This window comes from Melanostigma gelatinosum (genome assembly GCF_949748355.1).
Source record: "Melanostigma gelatinosum genome assembly, chromosome: 23".
Lineage (NCBI taxonomy): Eukaryota > Metazoa > Chordata > Actinopteri > Perciformes > Zoarcidae > Melanostigma > Melanostigma gelatinosum.
In genome coordinates, this window is record NC_136656.1 from 7,916,214 (window position 1) to 7,938,790 (window position 22,577).

Sequence of the window (22,577 nt, forward strand, 5' to 3'; positions counted from 1 at the left end):
TCTCTTTTCATTTCATTGTTAGAGCTGACAAAAGGGTCAGCGGGAAAAATGCAAGCTATTCTTTAACGTTTAATCACTTGTAGGTCGGCAGCAGGGGGAGGTTTGCGTACACTTGATTAATTGCAGGGCATGCAATTTGCCCGGCCAATTCAAGATGCTACAATTGAAAACCCGAAATTTGCTGCTCGGAGCGACGGCCGCGGAAATGTGCTTGGGTGAAAGATAAAGAGCAGCAATGAGAGTGAAAAACTAAATGGCAGACGGCAAGAGAAAGAACGATTCGTTTTCTCTCTCTCTCAACAGTAATTGCAGGTGAAAGCTGGTATTTCTGCCATTGAGAGAAATCTGTAAAACAAAAAAAAAACCGGGGAGAGGTTATCATGCTCACTAAGCCAAGGCACTCCGATGAACAATGTATGCGTTTTCTCAAATTCAGTGGGAAGTTAAAGAGGAGGACGGGATTATATGCAAACTGGGTATAAACACAATTAAGAGGTGTTTTATTTCCTGCAAAGTCCAAAGGCTCATTAGATTCAGTCAGCTTCTGCAACAAACATTGATGTCTTCCCTCTTTCATTTGTGAATTCAATGCTGCAGCTTGCGTTACAAGTGCACAACATCATGGGATACTTTCACCGACGTGTTGATGTGGACTCTCCTTTTCTCAGCGTTCAGATAAAACACAACAAATAGTTCGTCAACCTATTGTTTCGAGCAGACGCAAATAACACAGAAACCTGAACAAATGAACGCTTAAAGAGCCAAGCTGCAGCCATAATTACAGAAAAAAAAACACGCATTCTGAATTTAAAAAACGTAAATCATCTGCAGCCCTACGGCAAGGTAGCTGCAGCTGGGAAAGGTTGTTGTAGTCAGTTCAGTTTGAGCTCCAAACACCAGAACCCATCAACTCATTCACCGCAGCACAACCACTAACTGCTTCTCCCTGATTCTGACATTGCCAGCACCCCCGACGTCCCCAACTTTCATCCCCATAAATCACTGCTTTTGTGTTACATGCCATAATCTCTTTTATATCCCCCTAACCGCTTGTATTCGAGGAGATTACCTCACCACACAATCATATCTGCCGACAATGGGAGCTGTTGACATGGGGGGGGGGGGGGGGAAACCCTTCGCCAAATGAATAAAGAGGGAGAGGTAGGAGGTGCGCCCTTGCAGAGAATGTGCACCTTTGTACATGCACACTCACATCCTGCTAGCCTGCTCTGCGTCCCCACTAAAGAGGGACGTCCAAGATTGACAGTGACTAATGGGGATCGGTACTGCAGCAAATTAGAAGAAGAACCCAGACACCTCAGAAAGGTGAAACATTGTTCTCTCTCTCTCTCTCTCTCTCTCTCTCTCTCTCTCTCTCTCTCTCTCACACACACAACAGAAGCAGCACAAAGGAGTGAGCCTTTTCAGTTGTGATAATTTCAGCATCATGGCAGCCGTCATAACTGACGGCATTACAAGACATTCACAAACAAACTCTGAATCTAGACGGGCGACGTGTCAATACAATTTAAGTCGCAACACACTTTTCAGAACTTGCGGGACAAAAATCACTCGAGTCCCTTGGAAATTGCTACTTGGCAAAATTGGTTTCGACTTGTTTAAATGATGCCCATTTATTGGTTTTGACTTTTGAAATCATGTTGACGAGGAGCAAAATGATACAGACGTGCAACTTAATCGGCTAACAGACGTCTGTCGTCTCTGTAATTGTTAAGCGATCACATTTAATACACAGCTGACGAAAACACATGATTAGCACACAGTGAAATGAAGGAAAAACAAATCATGTGTGTCACTTTGCCTTTCTGGGTGGCAATCACAGCGACCAGGGGAAGCTGGAGGTACTCGAACTGAAGCCAGCAAAAACACCTTTCATCGACTCAATGTATTAACAGCTTCCCGCCCACACCAGGCATGACTCTGGTGGGACCTCATGAATTGACCATACTTGGGATTAAACGATTCTGGTCCCCAGCTATCGACACTTTTCTGCTCACAGAAAAGTGATTTACGGAAACCAAAGAGAAGAATCTCCCCCACAACGGCAAGCAACAGGTTGCTCATGCCGTCTGCAGCCTCCGTGGTCCCTCAAGTATTCCTTTGGGAGTCATGATGATGATTGTATGTGCAGTTCACTGATGGCATTACATCATTCTTGGCGCCGCTCTTCACATTTTTCTAACTTTTTCCTTTTCTATACACTACACCTCTGTGTCGAATTGCTTCTCGCAAAACTTAAGTTCCACGACTCTGGAGTAAATCAAGATGGATGACACGGCTTTGCCCTGAAGATCTTAAATGAGCTTACTCTATCATATTTGTCATTAACCGATTCTGGGAAAAGGCAACATGTAATTCATACGGTCCTACCTCGATCCTCCCCCATGCAACCCTCCTTGTGTAACCCTTCAATTCATCAATATGACAGACTGAGGCCATTACCTGGGCAACGAGTCCCTTGCGGCTCCTTCGGGCGTGGTGGAAGCGCTTGATAAAAAGCGCCAGGAACTGCCTCCGGATCAGCTCCCATCCGGTGATGACCGTGGATCCCTTCCCACCGACACTGGCGTTCTTCTTCAAGTCTGCAGTGGACATGAACCCACTGTGTTATTCATCATTAATGCGTATGTAAAATGCCTGTGAAGCACAGTAATGGGCTGATGAAATACAACTTAAGTATTAAACCTGCCAGCTGCACTAGCTCATTCCACAGTGGAGCAGCTATTTTGTCTTTAATAGATCATGATTCTGGAATTGGTAATTGCGCATTACTAAAGGAGGGAAAAGGTGATAAACAAGGGCTCTTCAGACACCTTGGTTTTATGTCTCACACTCTCCAAGAATAGCTTTGCTATAAAAAAAAAGAACTGTCTTGCAACAGTCGTCATTAAGAGAATAAAGCATCCTCTGATTGAAAACCGTTTTCATGACGAAGACATTGTGTGAAAGTGAATTTCTTTCATACGGGCAAAAATTGAAAAAAATGAAGGGACGGGTTAGATAATGTTGTATGGGTTGGAGAGAAATTATGTTGGAAAATTCTGGAGACAGAGCCCTTGTTTGTTCCCCTTCTTTTCAAAATGGCCACTGAGGTGCAACAGTCAAATTGAAGGCAAAGTAAATGAAGTTATTAGCTGAAGAATGAAAGGCGTATGGAAAACAGACATTTGCTGGCATAAGAAAACTGTGATTGTGTGTAGAAAGGACAAAGTACAGTTCCTACCTTCCACTTTACTTGTGAACCTTTCCTTTAATTCTGCATGATGAGCAGAAAGAAACAAGCCTCAAGCAGGAATTACAGTTCATTTTAAGTTTCTATTTGAAATCGCACCCATAAATATTACTGTCACTCAACTTTCTGAGTCAATTCACAAATGTTTCATTGAGCTTCCGTCATTAAAAAAAAAAAAAGAACCGCAAGATAACTTTGGAGAGACTTGCCACTCATTCCAGAGACTTGCTCTGTTTTCACGTGGACGCTGGCGATGCTGTTCCGCTTGGATGTGCGGGAGCCTCTTTTGCAGTCTCTCACCAACGGCTCCTTTGTTGCTGTGGGAATACAAATAAGACATGTTGTTTTGGTCTGACCCAATTTAGGGTTATAAATAACAATAAGAATAGCTACCTGCCGTGCAAGATGGCGTATTGTTCCATGTAAAAGCAAAAAAACAAAACAACCACGTGTCTTAGGAAGGTGAGGAAATGGGGTTTTTAGATTAAGCTGCTTTGCTGATGGATGGAATATTTATCCACTGAGACCGATCAATGAGAAATAAGAACTGGTTGGTAAACACAATATATTTCTGTGGAAGTATGAATGCAATCCGAGTGTACAGGGGTAAGAAAAGCATTAAAGAAAAATGACTTTCCTCTTTGAAATAGATCGCAAACAGCTGCAAACAATGCCACAAAGTCTGCCTTGTCGTCTACTTTCACTGTATGATAAGTTCCACCGTGAATGCAATTTGTTCGCGTGCAGCACTTCTTGTATACATTTTTGAGACAGTTGCTCTTAGCATATTAAATGCTATTTTCAATTTCACTGCTGTAACTGCAGTGTGCATGCAAATGAAATGGCCTCTCTGGGGCGAAGGTTAGTGGGTGGAGGCAGTGCTGCTGGAGAATCATCAAGAAGATGTTCACGGCTTCAGGTGGAAATGAGCTGGCAGACGTGACGCATCATAGACTCTCACATTAAGCTGTGGCGGTTGTGCAACAGCGGCATTGACGTATTTTCTCACCAGAGACAATTCAATGTTTTAAACAGTTATGAACATTACCGACATTTTACCAGTGTGTTGATAAGTTACAGTTTGTTGTCATCCATTATACTGTTTATCCCCCGAACGTGACAGCACGCAAAGATATCGCCACCTTACTTGGTATTTCTGCATCCACTCCAGTATCTTCTGCCACTTTAAGAAATATCTGTGAAATGAAGAAATGACGTATTCATATACTTTCTCAGGGGAGCCATGTTTTCTGTCACTCACACAAGCAGGGAAGCTGATGATACAGCAGTAGATGAGCTTAACTAAGCTGTTTTAGAGTTGTTTTTTTGTTACACTTAAAAGCACACTCATAATGTATGAAACAAGTGAACAAAGATCTGATGCAGATGCCCGTTACACCATCATGTTTCTGCTCAGAATAAGATCAGGGTTGAGCATCCACGGAGACCCCCAACCTTTGCTTGAGCATCAGCCAATTGGCCTCTCTAAGAGAAGTGCCCTCCTTGACATAATTTATTAATTCAGGCCATATGTCAAAAATAAATAAATCTCCATATTTGAGAAAAAATTTCCAAGTGACCTTTTTCGATATTTGACTCTGCTGTGTTAAGCCCCGTTTCAACATCTGCCCTCTAAAAAAAGTCTCTGAGCACCCCTGGCAAAGCCGACACAATTTCTACTGCATGTGATTTTATGTGGACATCAGTCAAAAACATAAAATCTAACTACTGACATCATAAAACAGTCAAACAGTCCTTTAAAAGATTATTTATAACAATACCCAGGAACAGTTGTATTACATGACCGACTTCCATGGAACATTTATCATTTATCAGCCCTTGTATATTAGTTCCTTGAATAGAAAATCACTGCGTATTTCAACAGCAGTGTAGTTGGACTTCAAAGAAAACACGGATGGATGAAATAACCTTGTCGTGTCTGAATTTTAGAACTGCAAAAGGAATTCTTTAGATCGCCTGCAGGCCACGAGTGTCCGATTCATGTCGGAGTTACACGAAGAGCGTTAGCCAAACAGTCAATCAGCTTTGTGATCCAAGATAAGTCTGGATGGCACAATACTGCGTGAGTCACATGAAAAAATAAGACCGTAGCGACTGCAAGTAAAACTGAAATCACATGTGGCGTGAAAGCGCTTTGAGTGGTCGGTAGACTACAAAGGTCCATTTACCATTTAACACAAGCAGAATCAATCCAGAGTGTGTTTCACCGAAGTTCCTGACTGCGAGTAACCCAGACCTGGGTGTGCTTTTCAGGCACAGATTTAGTGATTTGGGGGCCATTGTCTCGTTTCCTTTTTTAGCCTTTATATTGTTCGTAATGTTAAAAGCGGCGACTCAAAAATGTCTTTCTGAAGTAAAACTATTAAACATTGATCGTAAAACGATCAATACTCCACAGTATTTTTCAGTTTCAAGTACAGAGTGAAGGAGAGGTATTATCAGCACAACGTACTAACATTTACTTAAAGCCTGTTTCAGATGGAGCCTTCAATATGATGCTGGTTAGTTCAATGAATAATAACACATCATATTGTAGTTATTATATTCTGTGAGTCAATCTGAATCTGTAAGTTCAGTTGACAGTTGACTTGCGGTACTTATTTTGGGATTCAATATTTTCTGTATCTGAACATCATAATAAACAGCTGTTAGGTTCCCTTTTCTACCTTGAATAACAGTAACGCCTGCACCTGGTGGTGTTGTTTTTTTTACCAGTAAACCAGAAAGTATTTCACCAGTGTTTCTGACCGAAAGTTGCTCGTTCTCTAGTTGCTTGTTCTACTGCACGACGGCATTTTAAAACTGCCCATCAACATTTTGGGCGGGGAAGGAGGAGAAGCAGTTAAAACAGTAAGTACGTTATAAAGCGTAAATTGTATCAATGACCAAAAAAAAAAAAAAAGACGGAAAAGAAAAACAAGGGCAATGTTGTCAGCATGTGAACTTTCATGTTCCTGTGTGTATGTAGGCGGCCGCTCTATGTGTGTGTGCATGCTTTCTTTATCTGAATCCGTCAATCCCACGCTGAGTGTACCTCCTCCAGCGTGGTGTCCGAGATGCCGTAGCTGGTCAGGCCAAGGCCAGCCATGGTCAGGTCAAGCCCTTGGAACAATAGAGCAAAGGTCCCGTCTCTAGCTCCACCATAAGGCAGTATGTAGGTGATCTCCTGACCGATGCTCTCCAAAAAGACCGCCTCAGGGACGTGGCGCCGCACTGTTTCATCCAGAGCTGTCAAATCTGCCGGACAAAGAGCTGTAAAATTACACACCAAACAAAACACCAAAGTGTGGTAAAAAAATCCGATCCCCCCCCTTTTATCTCCTTCATTAGATTCATATACCGGACAGAGGATTCAAGAGCAACCACCACTGCTGGCTGCAGTTTCTAAACCCAACAACAACAAAAAAAATGTATGTAATGTATGGAGACCATAGCATACCTAATGCTGTGACCTTTAAACATACTGAAAAAGATTAGTGGACATAATTCTCCCGTCTCATCCATTCTGAAGCGGGGGTCTTAGTGAGAATCAATCGGGACGGTGTTGCAGAACGCATCGCATCCATTATCGATCCAGAACCTCTCATACATAATTACTGCAGCTTAGCAACCAACGGCTTGGTGCTTTATGAAGAAGTAAATGGATCTGCCTCACACGTCGCACGAGTTATTTGTGAAAATGAGTGCGTGTTGCTGTCTGTTTATAAATAAAGACAAATGTGCTGTCACTCGTGGAAATATGATTGTTATAATGGAATTTGCTGTCTTATTTTCAACCACCATGTGTACAATCATTTTGAAGGTATGAGCATTGATTTTCCATCCATAATAAACTGGAACCTGCCTCCGATTTTTCCTTCCGACCATGTTTTCGCAGTCGTACTTTTGTTTACTTGATCAAGGCTAGAAAAAGGATCAAAACAAATCAAATCACCAGCATCACATGTTTTAAGCTGGCCTATACCTGTTCTGCTTCCGCTGTGTATCTACATTGTATTCTTCTTCCATGAGTCAATTCAGCAGAAAATTAAGTGAGATTCGGGAAAATCTGACCTGATCATTTACCGAACACATTTATCTGTAAGGTCAATGAATAACTGGTGGGTAACTTAGAATAATTCCATTTACCCTCCAACATTACTGTAGAGCACAGGAAAAAAGTAAATGTGTTTTATTTAAAAAATGTAAAAGGCACCTAAAGGAGAAATAAATCAAACTATATTTTAAAATCCTAGACTTTAAACCCGCAACACGATTTCTCCCAGGCCACTTGGGGCAGTGTAAACCAGTTATAAACACGACTGACATAATCATCTCTTTTTTTGCTGAATTGGCTAACTTGTTAAAAAAGAAATAGCTGCTTATTTTTACATCCAGCAGAAACACCAGCATTCATTTTGAGTCGTCTCCGTTTCCACCTGATGAATGGAAATACATTATTCACTCTCCTGTTAGCTCCGTCTTCGCTCTCCACCAACTACCTGTATGTTAATATCTGGCTCTTTAGCTACACAATGCTTTTGATCAAGAACATCATGCTATTGCAGGGAATTATCATACTTTCAGAATATCATGGTCAATGCCCATCATTTTCCATATTGTCTCCTGTTTTTCTGCACTCACAAAGCTTTCTAAACTCCTTCTCCATCACTAGAGCTAATTGTGTAGCTGCCTTACCGGGACATTATTAAAGTGCACTCTACCAGTAGTCAGAACATTTCAGCAACATCTAAAGGCAGCAGCTACTTTACTGCTCCTGTTGGTTTGATATTGAAAAGGTGAAAAAGAAATCTATGAGCAAATGAATCTTCAGACCACACATGGACCAGAGGTTTTCCCGTTTACCTGTTTTGGAACTCTTCCCAGACTCGTGTCTTGTTGTTTTAAAGAAGGCTGCCATGTAGCTGAACCTTAATCGGTGTGTGTTATGGTAACTTACACATTTTACTGGAGGTTTTTGACGTGGAGACCGAATAGATAATGACAGAATTTGTTGTCAAATTATCGCACAAACATTTTGATAAAGCATAGAATTACAGGTACGGTTCGGTGCTAATCCTAAAATACGACTGCCGGATAACAGAGATGAAAGTTTCTACCTGAGGGATCAGATTTGTCCCAGCTCTGGCTGCCAAAGCCATCATCCAGGCTGCTGTTCCTCGAAGGACAGTCTTCCTCCTGTTAATCAGAATTGGATTAAAATAGTCTTATCATGCATTACTTAGAATGATGAACAGTGCCTCCCTGACAACTCCCTTCATACATTAATGTAATAATGGACGCCATTCACGAGTTTCTATTGAATTGCCGTCTAGACAACTGTATGCATGAGACATTGTGGTCAACCGGTAACGCAACAATCTTTTCAGTCTAAGACAATACGCCCAAAGGAAAATGAGATTTTAATTCCAACAAAGGTTGAATAAACCTCACTGAGAGGACTTTATGACATTCATTAAACGGAGTTTAATCACACTAAATGAGGGCAGGACAATCAAACTTTGTCAAACTGTTTCAGAGTTATATTGGCTGTGTAATTGCAAAATCTTCCACTGAATTACAAAGTCGTCACCTAGAAAAGGGGGGTTGCTGTTCTACCTTGCCCACAAAAGGTGTTTGCGTGTTTATTTCTTTATTTCAAACAAATGACTCTGCTCACCTCAAAGAGACTGCAGACTAATGGTAATTGCTCCAGCCCTGCTGGCATCAGTGCATCGTGTTCATTTGCGCCTATTGATTAGAACTAAGTGTGCGAGGCACCATTGGCGAGAAAAAGCGAGAATCACCCCTCTCCCCGGTGACAATTAGTATCATCCAGCACGTAGGCGTTTGCCAATTCTCATGCTGGGAGAGACTAAACACAGATCATTATAGGGGGAGGGCAGCAAAGGGAGAAGGAGAGCACCCAGGGAAGTCGTGAGAGGGAGCCATGTTTAATAGCAGACGAGAGATAGGTTGCTGTTGTGTCAATGGGGCTTGCAGCTGAAGTTCTTTTCTTGATACGTGAAGCCAAAAAAAATTATCCACTTCCAATTACAGCAGTTTTATGTAAAGTTATTTCAGTGGGGATAAAACATGGCCCTCATCTCCAAATGTGTTATCTGGAAATAATGAGATCACACACAGCCATGTGCACTGGGGAAATATCCTTGACAAAAAGAATGTTGTTTTTTTTTACTTTGAAGAATATTAGTAACCAGTAACTACTTATGCTTTCTGTTCGTACCTCTTTGGCTTGATGGCGTATGATACCATCACGCTGAACTGTCATCTTCTCAGTCCCATCTCGGACCAGAGTGAGGTAGTAGCCGCTGCCGAAACGTTTCTTTAGGAAGAGCGAGGAGCCGCAGCAGCGCATCTTGCCGTTGGAGATGATGGCAATGCGGTCCCCTAAGATGTCTGCCTCATCCATGTGGTGTGTAGACAAAATGATGGTGCGACCTGAAGAGAGACTCTCATTAGAGTGCTTGGTGTCTGGAGTAGTGTCTACGTTTGTGGTGTGAGTCATAGGCATGAAGTAACGTACAAAAACACTGGATTGCAAATATAAAAAAAAAAGTTGAGGCACTAAATAGCACTTCTGAAGCATTTTTCCCTTTCGAAAATTGTTTGTTTCGACAACTGTCATGACGAAAAGGAAGCCTGACACAAAAAGTTGCTACAGATCAAAAGTGTTCAAAATCAAGCCAACGTCACAATCTGTCTCTGCATGGTAGTCACTTATCTCCTCATTACCCAACAAAGGAAACTCAGAGGAGCATGTGCGCATGAATCTGGGACTAAATTAGAAGTATGATAAAGGCCACCCGAAGACTACTTTCCAGGCCACATTTCATTTCAGCTCTCTCTTTTGCACTGCAAGTCCTTTGAATTCGAGAGGTATCAAACTGAGCACAATTGCAATGGCAACTACAGCATTCATTGCAAGGTTATCCACAGGCGTTCTAATCCGTTAACATAACGCTGTACCACATACCACATATTAATTATCACATACCCCAGGAATCAGAAAAACAGGACCAGATCTGTAATGAAGTCACAGCATGGTCGTGTCTCTGCGGTCGGCATGAAAGCAGTATCACAGAGTACTGGGTAACTTTTGATCCAGTCAATTTTAAAGCAGAAAACATTCAACCCGCTGCCTTTATCACTAAGTGACAAAGACAGGGACGTGCTTAGAAGTCAGTAACTGTGAAAATAATGTTAAATCAAGAGAATTACATTTGTTTTTACAGATAACAAGGCCAAAAGAGTCAACAAATGCTAATTACAGATGATTTTATTCGGGCATGGCTCTGTAGATAGCAATGACGGCTGATGGGTCCACCACTTTGTGAGTATCCCAACTATTGAATGGATTGCTATGAACTTTGGTACAGATAACCAGGGTAGGCCTACCCAGAGGTTGACTTTACTGATCTCCTGACTTTTCCCGAAACAAGACCACGTGTGTAATTGTAATGATTATTGTACCAATTAAGTAACACTTAGCATTCATTAGGTCAACAACCTCCCGTTCATACTGGCCATTCAAAGATTGCTACTTAATGTGCTCAGCGTAAGTGAAAGGGGGACTCTACAGCACTCGTTTTGTAACAAAGATCTTTTCAAAAGATGATTAAAAGCCAATATGAGGCTTTAACGACAGCATGTTAGCATTTCCACTGCGAGCACGTTAGCATTTAGCTCAAAGCACTGCTGTGCCCAAATATAGCCTCACTGTGTCCTTAGCAAGGCTGCAGACTCTTTTTAAGATTCTCTTCAGAGATTACAGGTGTGTCATATCAAGCATATCGACTTCAAAACAGGGAAATGAGACGTATTCTCAGTAGGCCTACGTAGCTGATTGGATGGCGTTTTCACTTTGTATTCATTGAATTTGGTGTTTTTTTGCAAAAGGTCAGGTGCTCTGCTGAGCTTTTTTGCACGAGTTAAATCACAGCTGGTTAAATCGGTATCCTCGCAGGTCACATTATCCCAGTGACAAGGACACACTCAGAGGTCATTAACTGCAGTCCAATACAGCCATCTTTCCACTCTGTCTCCCCTCCTCCCATATCCCACCTCCCACACTTGTGCACCAGCTGAGCTGCTAAATCCATCCCTTCTCAGTTAAGTATTGCTGCCTTATGCTATGCCAAGCAAGTCTGCATCCCTCTAAATACAAACTCCAACAAAAGTTGAATGAATGCCCACAACCCAGTCAATTTAACATATGTGGGGGGAAGCTATGCTTATGAAGGGGGTGGGTTGAGGATATTGCTTGATGTTTAGTTTGACTGTGCCAGCTCATTTCATACAGGATGCGCAAACTCTCAGATTTTCCTGGGGATTTGTTGTGCTTTACAACAAAGGGGGAGAAAAAAAAACAAATTACACTGCATCATCCGCGAGTTGGAAGTAAAATAAATGAGTTTAGACTGCAGATGGCCCACAAAGGTATGCTGATTTATAGTGTGTGTTGTGGTGCATTACAGCACAAAGTGATATATCAAATGAAGTTCCTTGTTCAGGTAAATTGGTGGTACTCGCACTACGTAAAGCAAAGTGAGGCTGGGAATCTTGTTTCTGTTATTTAGCTTCCTTACCTCTAAATCAAGTTGATAGAAATGGATTTCACAGTGGGTGAGTATGCCTGGTATATGGAATGTGCCAGATATTATGTGCATCAGCAGTAAGATGAATTACTGGACAGAACAGTATTAGTAACTGCAGTTTGTGGCAATCATCCATCCATCCATTAGCTATACCTGCAAGCAGGGGCTGGAGCCGATCCCAGCTGACTTTGGGTGAGGGGTGGGGTACATCCTGTCCCGGGTTGCCAACAGACAACCACTCAGGCTCACATTTGCACCCACGGGCAATTTAAAGTTGCCTATTAATTTAACCTTCTTGAAACAGAGACTGTGGGAGGAAACCGGAGCCACACGGAGGTGTGGGGAAGGCAATAGCCAGCAGGTCCGAATCCTGCAATCAATGTCGGTCAATACAACTCAAAATGATCTTGACGCCATATACAGCCTGCCTACAGAAGTAATAGATCCAGTGAGCCTGCTGTTTTGATTAAATATGACCAAATATAAGAAAGAAAACGGCCTCCTAGAAATGCAGCTGCATGGTAAATATGTTTTGTTCACTGTTTAGAGTTTAACATTGCGGTTATTGCAAGGAACCTCTAACTATTGGCTGAACGTTACACAGGTTTTCTGTGTGAGTGTTGTGTTAAATGTTATATGTTTGTCTTCCCCTCCACCCTCCACAACATATTTTATTGAAAATGTTTGCCATTAGCGTACCAAATATTTTCAGAAATGCTTTTTTTTCTCTGTCATGAAAATGACTTGAGTAAGATCACAGAGAAGAAAAAAATAGCCTGGATGCATTTTTATGCCATTTGTACTGGAACATTGGCTTCAACCCTACATTCATTTGTATTCCTGGGGAAAAAATGCATTATGTATGGTATTTCAACTTTTCACAAATCCCAGGGAAACTGTAAAAGTGCCTGCGATTGCAATCGGAGTCTACAATGAATAGCATTGCTACAAACTATATTACGTTTAAGTGCTCTAAAAATATTAACTGTTTCCCACATTTTCTTTGCACCCCTTGCTTCTCACAAACTGAATCACCTTCCTACATGTGTCAGGTCTAATCTCAGCCTAAATGCACTAAATGTTTTGTTATTCAACTGCAGAAGCGCTATTTAAAATCCCAATAATTTAACTTCAGGGACGCTAATGTTTTTACTTCCAGTGATTACATGGCTGCCGATATACAAGCTGTTAAAATGAGAAATCCAGTCTGTAAGTGGGAGACATCCGTAGATAACAACTTTCATTAGCTATGTAATCTCAAATATTTTATACTGTGTATAATGTGCATCACTGTAAAATAAAATGTCATATTTACGACCAAGTAAAGAGCTATGTAAGGTTAAAAAAATAAAAGCGGCACCAGAACAGGCTTGTAAATTGGTAAAGTTATCAATTACAATCGTTATAAGAGGTGATAAAATGATGCTGTCAGAGCTAAAACACACACGGCCGAATGTAAAAAATCCATCATATGAATAGCATCCTCAAGGCCAATTCTATAACATAACGAATGGGGTAATTTAAAAGTAATCGACTCTCAGTAGTGGATAATAATTAATTACTTTAAATCTCAACTTTCTACGCAAATTTTCTCATTGCACAAAAGAAATTAAAGCCAACTTAAATACAAAGATCGAAGGAATAATTAAATACCAACATGCGACCACATTATGCATATATGATAAACATTCCCTATTTACAACAAGATAGATTTAGCATAATTCTCTAATGTTAAACATCTTAAATGTACATTGAGGATCAAATTCAACCTATTAGCGCATGTTCCTTATGTCCATGTTCCTCTGTACTTTGAGGAAATAAGCCCCGACTGAATTTAATCAAAACAATACCCACTTAGGGCAATCCAGTCAACCATTCAGTGTGAAAAACCGGCACGCTTAATTAGCTATGAAGAACCGCAATATTAAGTTATAACTTCGGCCTTTTCATACAAATAGACCGCCTGCAGCCTTTTTCCCTTAATGACAAACCTTAGTCACACTGTCGTGCAAATAAGACTGGAGAGGCACAAAACATGAGTCATTCAAGCAGCCAGGGTGTGGGTGTTCTCATTATAACGGAGTTATCTTCGCCTCCCAATTGGAGTAAAAGGACTTGATAAGAGAGAGAGAGAGAGCGAGAGAAAAGCTAATGCCACAGCGAGGGCGGAATGTCACTCAATGCACATTAAACATTTGGACATCTGTTGAGAGTTGTGTCTTACTATAATGTCCATTTCCTGCATGAAGCCACGAGCAACCACAAAGTATATAAGGCCAGAGGAGTGACAAGCAGACAATTAGAGACTCTGTTAAACAGCAATGTCAATTAAAGCTTCTTGGATTCACTTGTCTTTACTTCCATTTCAATCTGTTCCAGTACAAATTATAATTTCTCGCCACCCACAGAGTGTCAGAGGGCAAGGCAAAAAAAAAAACAGAATTGTGCTGGCAACTCTAGATGGTTCATTACCTTAACAGCTTTCATATTGGATATATATGAGCCGTTACAGTTGAAAGTCTACCTTGAACTCAGCTTAGTTTTTGGAAAGTTTTCTCGGCTTGAAACAGACCAAACATGCACTCTGTGAATTCAAGCCAATTCTACAAACATGGAGGATTTCGGAGCCTTGGTTCTTACCACCGGTTCCATACCTTGTTTGTATTTTAACAGCAGTTCCCAGATACCCCTGCGGGCATAGGGGTCCACTCCAGCTGTGGGTTCATCCAAGATGACGACTTTGGAGCCGCCGACAAACGCGATAGCCACGGACAGCTTCCTCTGCATCCCACCTAGAACACAGAACAATCGCCATCAGATACGGTACCCTGGTAAGATATTCTGTCCTTGGTCAGGTGCTTTTATGACAAAAAGAAAAGCTAAAAACTGCAACTGACATGAAATGGACACTCATCTTTGTCCCGGGTATTCTGCTAGTTATCAGTGACAAATCCTACACAACCATCCGTCAACATTAGGTTTTAGATGTAGAACGGACTCAATATTGAGAACAGTTTATTTAATAAATGTGTCGAGATGTACCTCTCCAGGTTTTCACTGTCTTTTGCATGATGGAGTAAAAATGATTGATAGCACAGAGGCAGACACAGCTTCCTTGGTTTATTCCAGTCTCCATTCTGGAGACTGGAAGCTCTCCTAAATGCATCCACTGTAGCACTAATGTAGTGGAAATGTCAGCATAGATCAACCTTGAAAGTCATATTTCAGTGATTTTGCACACAAGCAATCCGTGACTGGGGACAATTTATCAAGCAGGACTTGCTCATGCCCCCTAGACAATGAATTACAACCTGTGACACACAGTGCATGTGTACGTCGAGACAGCTGCACGCACGTGCACGTTTAACTGGGCAGCTTTACCCTGAATAGAAAGAATAATCTACCGACGATATTCCTGCACAGGGGGAAATGAATGCACCGAGCACAGAAACCGATGAACACGTCAAAAAACGAAATTTACGTCTCTGCATAATTTCAATCAAACATCAACTCAAATACACACATCCAAAACATGTCATACACACACACATTCAGACACACCTGACAGGTTCTTAGCAAGATCCTTCCGCTTGTGTGGCAAACCGACATCCGCAATCATCTGGTCCATCTCAATTTTCACCTCGTCGCGGCTGAGTCCTTTCAACCTGCCGTAGAAGTAGATATGCTCCTCCACTGTCAGGCTACAAAAGGTGAAAATAACATCTCAACAGCTATTTGATTGACATGTGAAGCGGCACGAGGGACAAAAGAGGCCATCACCTGCCACCACTTCATATGAAAGTATTTGAAATATCTAAAATGTCACATTCATGCATTTTTGCAAGACGATCTGGCTCCAATTCTAAATGCGCTTTTGTGACGTGACGTCAAGAAAAGTCGTGAGTTTCATCATAACTGCCTCAAAGGTGGGATCATAATATGTCTATCTCTATGTTCCCATGAATATTTTAACCCGTACTTAGTGTGGATGCTTTGACTGTCTGGGATTAATATTAATGAAAGTAATTTGCAGGTGCTCAGCCATAATTATGATGTAAGACTTGTGTCGCGATGCAGGCAACCAGTTTGTGGGAGAGAGAAATAGAGGGGACTCTAAAGGTGAAATTAAAAACACTGAATAACGGTGGGGAATAATGCCACTCAGAGAAATTTGGGGAGAAAAAGGGAAAGAGATAATGATGTGTTGATGTGAAACATAAGCCGAGACTGAGCCCTCATTATGCGTATTATCAAATTGCACTATAATGATCTTTTTCTTCCCCCATGTCCTTTTTTTTTTTTTTTTTCTTTTTTTTTTTAAATACGCCAGAAGCAAAACATGATTATACTAATAATCAGTGGAGAACAGGGATGGTTTGAAATTCACTCACTCATCGAATAAGACATTGTGCTGCGGGCACATTCCCAAGTACTTTCGGATGCTGTCCATGTCAGTAAGGATGTCATATCCGTTGATGAGAGCTGTGCCTGATGTAGGTGGGAACAGTCCTGTCAGAATTGACCTCCAGAGAAAAAAAAGAGACATAAACTAGACACAAAAATCCTGATTATAAAGATAGATTTAATGCTCATCAAACAAACTGTGAAAAATGGAACCAGTGCTGCTGTGACAGAATGATTATTCATATCATCTCCATCAACTTGTCATTGTCATCTCAATAATTATGTATTAATGAGTTACTAACCTGGGCAGAACATTTCCGAACAACACTTCAAATACATTTAATATTGAGTGTTTTGGTGAAAGATAGTGGGAAGCTATATGTGGGATGTGACAAGATTTCTGCATATTTAAAAATAAAAAAATAAAAAATAAATTTAAAAAACGACAAGATGTTTGCTTGTTTTTCGCGCCTGAACTCAATTGTAACTCTGCATCTCACAGATACTGTGCTGTGGAAATGCATCCGCACAGCGCGCCGGTGTGTGACAGAGTCCTTCCTCTGTCCTCTCTGTTATTGTGCTCGGTTATGTTTCGTTACAGTGGCTCAGAGCGGTTGTCTTCCCTCCCGCCCTTAGTCTTGCATCACTTGCTCACTCTCTCGCTCTCTCTCTCTCTCTCATTCTTTCTGGGCCACTGGGTTTCAGTTATTTGCTGTCACTCTAAAGGCCTTCCAAACTTTCCCCCCACTCCCCCAAAAAAAAATGCAAACAGCAATTAGATAAATTCCGCTATCACAACAACGGCTGACTCGGTGTGATAAATGTCCTCTCAGAAGCAGGGGCCACCGCATTAATGTAGTTCCAGTACAGTCGGCATTGTTGGATTAGTTGCACCCTGTGAAAACACATGATCATTGAGCCAAGCGGCGACGCATGGGAGGAAAAAGATCACGAAACTCACATTGTGGTCGTTTTCCCGGCCCCATTGTGGCCGAGAAAAGATGTGATCTGATTCTCGTAAAAGTCCATACTCAGTCCGTCCACGGCGAGCTTCTTTCCCGTCTTGTAGATTTTAACGAGATTGCGGACTGAGACCCCTGCTGTCATATTGGGTGATGGTTTCTCCAGATAATCTTAAGAAACACAATGCATATATTCATAAACACACACACTTCTTTCCCCCCCCCCTCACATCATTTGGTGTGCATTAGTTTCTTCCTCTTCTCTCCATTTTCATCTTGTTTTCACATTGTCAAATCATTCGTAAAGCGCTTTGAATTGCATTTGATTTGTTTGAAAGGTGCTTTATAAATAAAACACGATTGTATGATTGACATATAAAAAGAGAAACAAGCTTAACAGGTAAAAATGAAATCTATTGAAGATATAAATGATCCAAATGTAAAAAAAAAGGAAGCTCTTCTACCAGAAATCCAAGGACTAACAAGATAACAACTTAATTAGTTATATTTATTGATGCTGCAAAAAGTTTTTTTTTTTTTACATCAGTAACATTTGTACCCACTGGAATAAAAAAAGTGATTATTCTTTTAATTTCTCTCTTCAAAAACACTGATTGGGCCTTTAGAAATGTAGAAAGAAACGCTGCTCAGGACTAAAAGACAAAAATAGCTTAATTGGAAGCAGTTTTTTTTTTTTAACAAGTTCCATCTACGTTCTTCACCTTCACAAAGCGCCAAACTCCATTAGCACCCACAGTGGAAAAAACAAGGTGTTAATATTTGTTTGCGACCCATCCCGAATAACCTCCACTTCTTATTAGGACTACGTTCCCTCTAATAACTCCGTCGGTTACACTGCAGTTACTCCAAAGGAGAGAATTGAAACTGATATGGCAATTCACCGTTATGTTCAGTGGAGTTCTTCAGCACGCCGGGGTCAATGGCAATCGCCGAGGCTGTCCCACACCAGTAGGATGCTGTGAATGGGAAGTACCACGGCTTCGGGATTCCATATTGGCCTGGCATCAAGTGTAGAGAGCATTACAACAGCTTAGCTTGAGGGAACATGGCACTTCACAGTGTATGTCTCCTCTTGAGAGCCGAGCACAAATCCTATCTTCTTTTAATTGGAGTTGATGAGACAAGCATTACACCTAGCCTGTTAAGAGGGCTGCATTGAGTTAAGTTGGACTAGGGGAGAGGATCTCATGCAAGAAGAGTAAAGTAGATAGTGTACAAACAGCACGATACTAGTTCATCTGCTTCAAAATAAAATACCTGGAAAGACATTCTCAATGTACCAGGTGAGCACCCAGTAAACGGCAGCATCAAAGAGCATCATGACGATGGACACGATGAAGGTGTAGCGATCTCCCTCTTCTGGACTCTTGTTGATGTTGTGCCACTGAATACCGATGCCTTGCTCCTCGTACTTGGCAAAGTTCTCACAGCCATAGCCAAAGGCCACACACGACAACAAACTCTGGGAAGGAAAGGTGTTCCAGGTTAAAACATACATAGTTGAAAGGAAGAGTTTGCTTTCCCGCTTCAAGTTTGACGATAAGATTCACACCACTTCCTTGTCTGTACGATAAATATGAAGTTGGAGCCAGAGGCTAGTTAGCCACAGCTAGCCTAACTCACACTTCCTGGAGTCTCTGCATTCCTGGTAAATGGTTGATCACAAAACCCCCGATGTAACACAGTGAAATGCCATTTTTACACTTCAGCTTTTGTACGGTTTAAACAAAAAAAAAAAAAGTATAAAGAGTGCTAACTGTTGCCTGCTGTTTCCAGTCTTTATGCAAAGCAAAGCTTTGTAGCTGCTGGCTAGCTACATATTTAATTGACATGCGAACGGTTACCATCTGCTCATCAAATTATCAGCAGGAAGGAAGATCCCTGTACACCCAAAGTGTCTTTTAAAATCTATGAAATATGGTCTCGGAGAATATTTCATGAAATAATTCAGGTGAGGACTTTGTATTACCACCCAAGGTCACACTCAACTGATCAATAAACTGCTGCTGCAGACGGAGGAGGAATATCCAACACAGGCGTCAGCTGGTTTAATTGCCAAGCTGCCTTTGTGAAAATCTCTCAAGACTTCATTTCAGACGTGAACAAAGATGGAGACTAAAATGTGTGTGCTGGAAAGAAAGATTTGTTGGCGCTTTCATACAGAAGAAAATTGCAAATGATGCTTTGCCCGTGAGACATCATCTACCATGGCCGATCGCTCTGCATTGCCATGTTGCCTGCCAGCTGTTTTCTCACGCCTCATTTGCTCGCCGCATTTTCACTCCGGTAGAAGGAGCATTTGCTGAAGCTATAGAGGCGACCAATCAGGGATGCGGTCTACTCGTCGTTACATTACCAGGCAGAGAATCCGGAAAGCCCTGCAGTGACACCAAACCTCTGGCCTGGCTTCTAACATTGCTTGCGACTTCCTGTGTTGTCCTCCACTGCCCATCTCCTGACAAGCGATCAACAGCGAGTCAGTAGATGAGGGGTGACAGCAGGGCTAGCGGGCACCCATCCTTGACCTTAGTATGAACGGCTGACAAAACCACAGGAGCCACTTATTTGGCATTTGAGAAAAGGGCTCGAGTTGGGAGGCAGACACATAAGGCCCCTATCTATTGAACACATGTCAACACTGCAAATTCAACCACCATTCAACTGGCTGCAGACCAAGAGCATTGTTAAGAGGAAGTGTGATCAGCGTTCTCGCTGCTTTTAGGAAGTCATTTTCCAGGACATTTTTCTTTAAACTGGAGCATGAATGACGAAAAGGATTTCAACAAATCAGTATGAAGAAGCTTCCTTTAAAAACCGCATGAGTCAGCGGAAATAGTCTGTTTGAAAAGTGTTTGAATTCGATATGTAAGAACAAAAGAGGCGGCAAGAGCTGCAATAATCATGCCATTAATCAATTAGTATACGGACGGAAAAATTGGCTTCAGTTTTGATAAGCGTGTAATTGTTTGGAGAAATGATGTTTCCAGAAAATTACCATTTTTTCCCCGGATTTCGCCAGGTCTGAAAGATTAATTGAAAATATTTCGGGATTTCAAAAACATGAAGAGAACTCTGGGCTCTCTCTCGTTTCTACCTCGTTAAAAACTGGATATAAAAGAGGGAGAAAATAGTCAAAGCACAGTCGATAGGTGGTTGGATTGTGACCCTGTGTTATAGTGGCCCTCTGATAAACTGTGATACTCGCACAGCTGCAATGAAAACCAGTTAATATTAATTCAGGTGATCGTGTCAAATTCTGTTCCAATTAAAGACTTCATTGTCAAGGACAATGTGGGAGTGAATTTGTATGCCTTGGTACGACGTAGCTTCATCCGAGTTAGTGGAGAGATAACCTCTGTGCACACGCACACACATCTCACACGGTGTAAGGAAGAACTGGATCGTGGTTTGGTCAGAGGAACATTGCTCATGCTAATTAGAGGGCTAGAGGGCTATCCATCTAGTTGGAGCAGGGGAGAAAAATCTCAGTGCAGGGGGAGGGCCGAGCAATATCACTTTGTGTGGAGATTAAATAAGGTTTGCAGTGCTTTATATGCAAACATGCCTGCCCAACCTGCATGCAGTCAGTTGAAGAAAATGGACTGAAACGTGTTTTTAAAGGAAAAGAATGACACAATTTTAAAAAGGACTCACTCAAAGACAAGCAATTTCAGCGTGCTATGTGTTGCCACTGCTGGCTGTAAAAAGCGAGGTCTACAAAGTGTGAGAAGACGAAAGCAGAAGTGACTGCTGTCTGGTGCCAATGTAAGATATTATTGACACGCCACAACTTCAATTCAATAAACAAGAAACACAAGACTGTTTGCCTTGCCCACCTGCACCCGATACCGCATCGCCTGAAATTGACAAATAAGAAAAACACGAGCCGATTGAAATTCTGGGGAGAACCGCTCGCAGGGCAATGAAGATTCAAGATTTTGTGTGCCTTTGTCTGCAGAAAGGACAGCTGGCGGACAAATGATATGGGCAGCGCCATAAAGGTCAGGCAGAAAGGCTACGCTGAAAGTTGAGCATTGGTGGACTATTTATCTTGATCTCATAAGATCGGAGAAAATCACCAACTTTCTCGCTGTGTCCTTCTAGTCTCGTCTTTTATGGAAACGTTTCATGTTCCCGTCTAGTTTTTGAAACAGCTCTTCTGTTCGGGAACCAAATGCATAATAACAGTATGGATCTCGAAAACTATTTCTTAATGCTTCTGTGTTTTAAACTTAAAAGACAAAGACAAATCTCTCACAGACATTATCGACAGTGGGAGTGAATTCACTTCCTTTTAGAACAACCGGCACCAATCAAATCACTCTTGTGCCTGTTTGGATTTAAAGGTAAAAGACACGGGATTAATGACCGGGACTGCAAAAAGGATGATTATGGTGGTAAAAACACAACCTAAGAACATAACTCAAAAGACAGTCACAGATGATAACAGCTGGGGAAGATATTAAAAACTATGTCAGAGCTAAAGGCGGACTCACCACTGCAACCTTGGCCTGCAAACCCATGACGTCCCTCCAGGCGTAGCAAAGGACGTGCGGCAGGTAGAGGACAAAGTAGATGAGGCCACCGCACGCCGCTGCTAAATTGGCCTTAGAGAAGAAGACGCTAATGAAGAAGCACTGAGTGATGGTGGCCACGCAGAACACCAGCAGGAAGACAAAGATCACCGAGGGGTCACTGTATTGCAGCACTTTGCCATACTGCGTGAGAAGACGAGAGAAACAATTTAATTGTGAATCTGACGGCAAAAGGACCCTTAAAAGTTGAAGTTGTGGTCGAGGAGGTTGTCTTGCAGATTTTTTTTTTTACAAAGGAAACAAAGAGATTCAGTAAATGTGATTATTTGAGTTCATTTTTACAACACAGTGGGCAGAGTAAAAGAGGTATTATTGCTCTGAATCCAGTATGTATAACATATCTGGTGCATCAATATCTCCGATTCACCTGAACATTGTTCCAGTTGACATGTTTTTACATTGTCGAATAAACCTGTCACTCTTTTACTCTGCCACTTTTGAAGGAGGACCCTTCTCCGGTTTTAGTGAGCTACTCGTGCGTCCGTCCATTCTCCCACGTTACACCATAACGCTGATGTCTTCTCGGAGCCCAATTCAAAAACGGCACTTGAACCGTTGGGATAATGGCGCTATTGTTAACGGATGCAATTACAATCCTCACAGAGGACACTGTTACATGGAGCTGTATGAATGGCCATTATAAAAACTACATTTGCACATACTAAATGAACTTCTCAAATACAACTGTGCCAGCTCCAAGTACAATTATCTCATTTTAGTGTTC

At 41.6% G+C, this 22,577-nt stretch overlaps 1 protein-coding gene across 1 annotated transcript in view; it reads right to left on the reverse strand.

The window, feature by feature from the left end:
- LOC306796813 (phospholipid-transporting ATPase ABCA1) overlaps positions 1-22,577 on the reverse strand; it is a gene marked incomplete at both ends in the record, with an annotated part of 107,205 nt that overhangs the window by 51,516 nt on the left and 33,112 nt on the right. The window contains 14 exons of the mRNA XM_079295880.1: positions 2,464-2,603; positions 3,245-3,277; positions 3,463-3,570; positions 4,401-4,449; positions 6,309-6,526; positions 8,374-8,452; positions 9,501-9,715; positions 14,526-14,663; positions 15,433-15,572; positions 16,263-16,394; positions 17,237-17,408; positions 18,140-18,256; positions 18,516-18,720; positions 21,755-21,976. Of these exons, the coding sequence (XP_079152006.1) occupies positions 2,464-2,603; positions 3,245-3,277; positions 3,463-3,570; positions 4,401-4,449; positions 6,309-6,526; positions 8,374-8,452; positions 9,501-9,715; positions 14,526-14,663; positions 15,433-15,572; positions 16,263-16,394; positions 17,237-17,408; positions 18,140-18,256; positions 18,516-18,720; positions 21,755-21,976 (1,968 nt within the window). The remainder of the gene's footprint in view (positions 1-2,463; positions 2,604-3,244; positions 3,278-3,462; positions 3,571-4,400; positions 4,450-6,308; positions 6,527-8,373; positions 8,453-9,500; positions 9,716-14,525; positions 14,664-15,432; positions 15,573-16,262; positions 16,395-17,236; positions 17,409-18,139; positions 18,257-18,515; positions 18,721-21,754; positions 21,977-22,577) is intronic.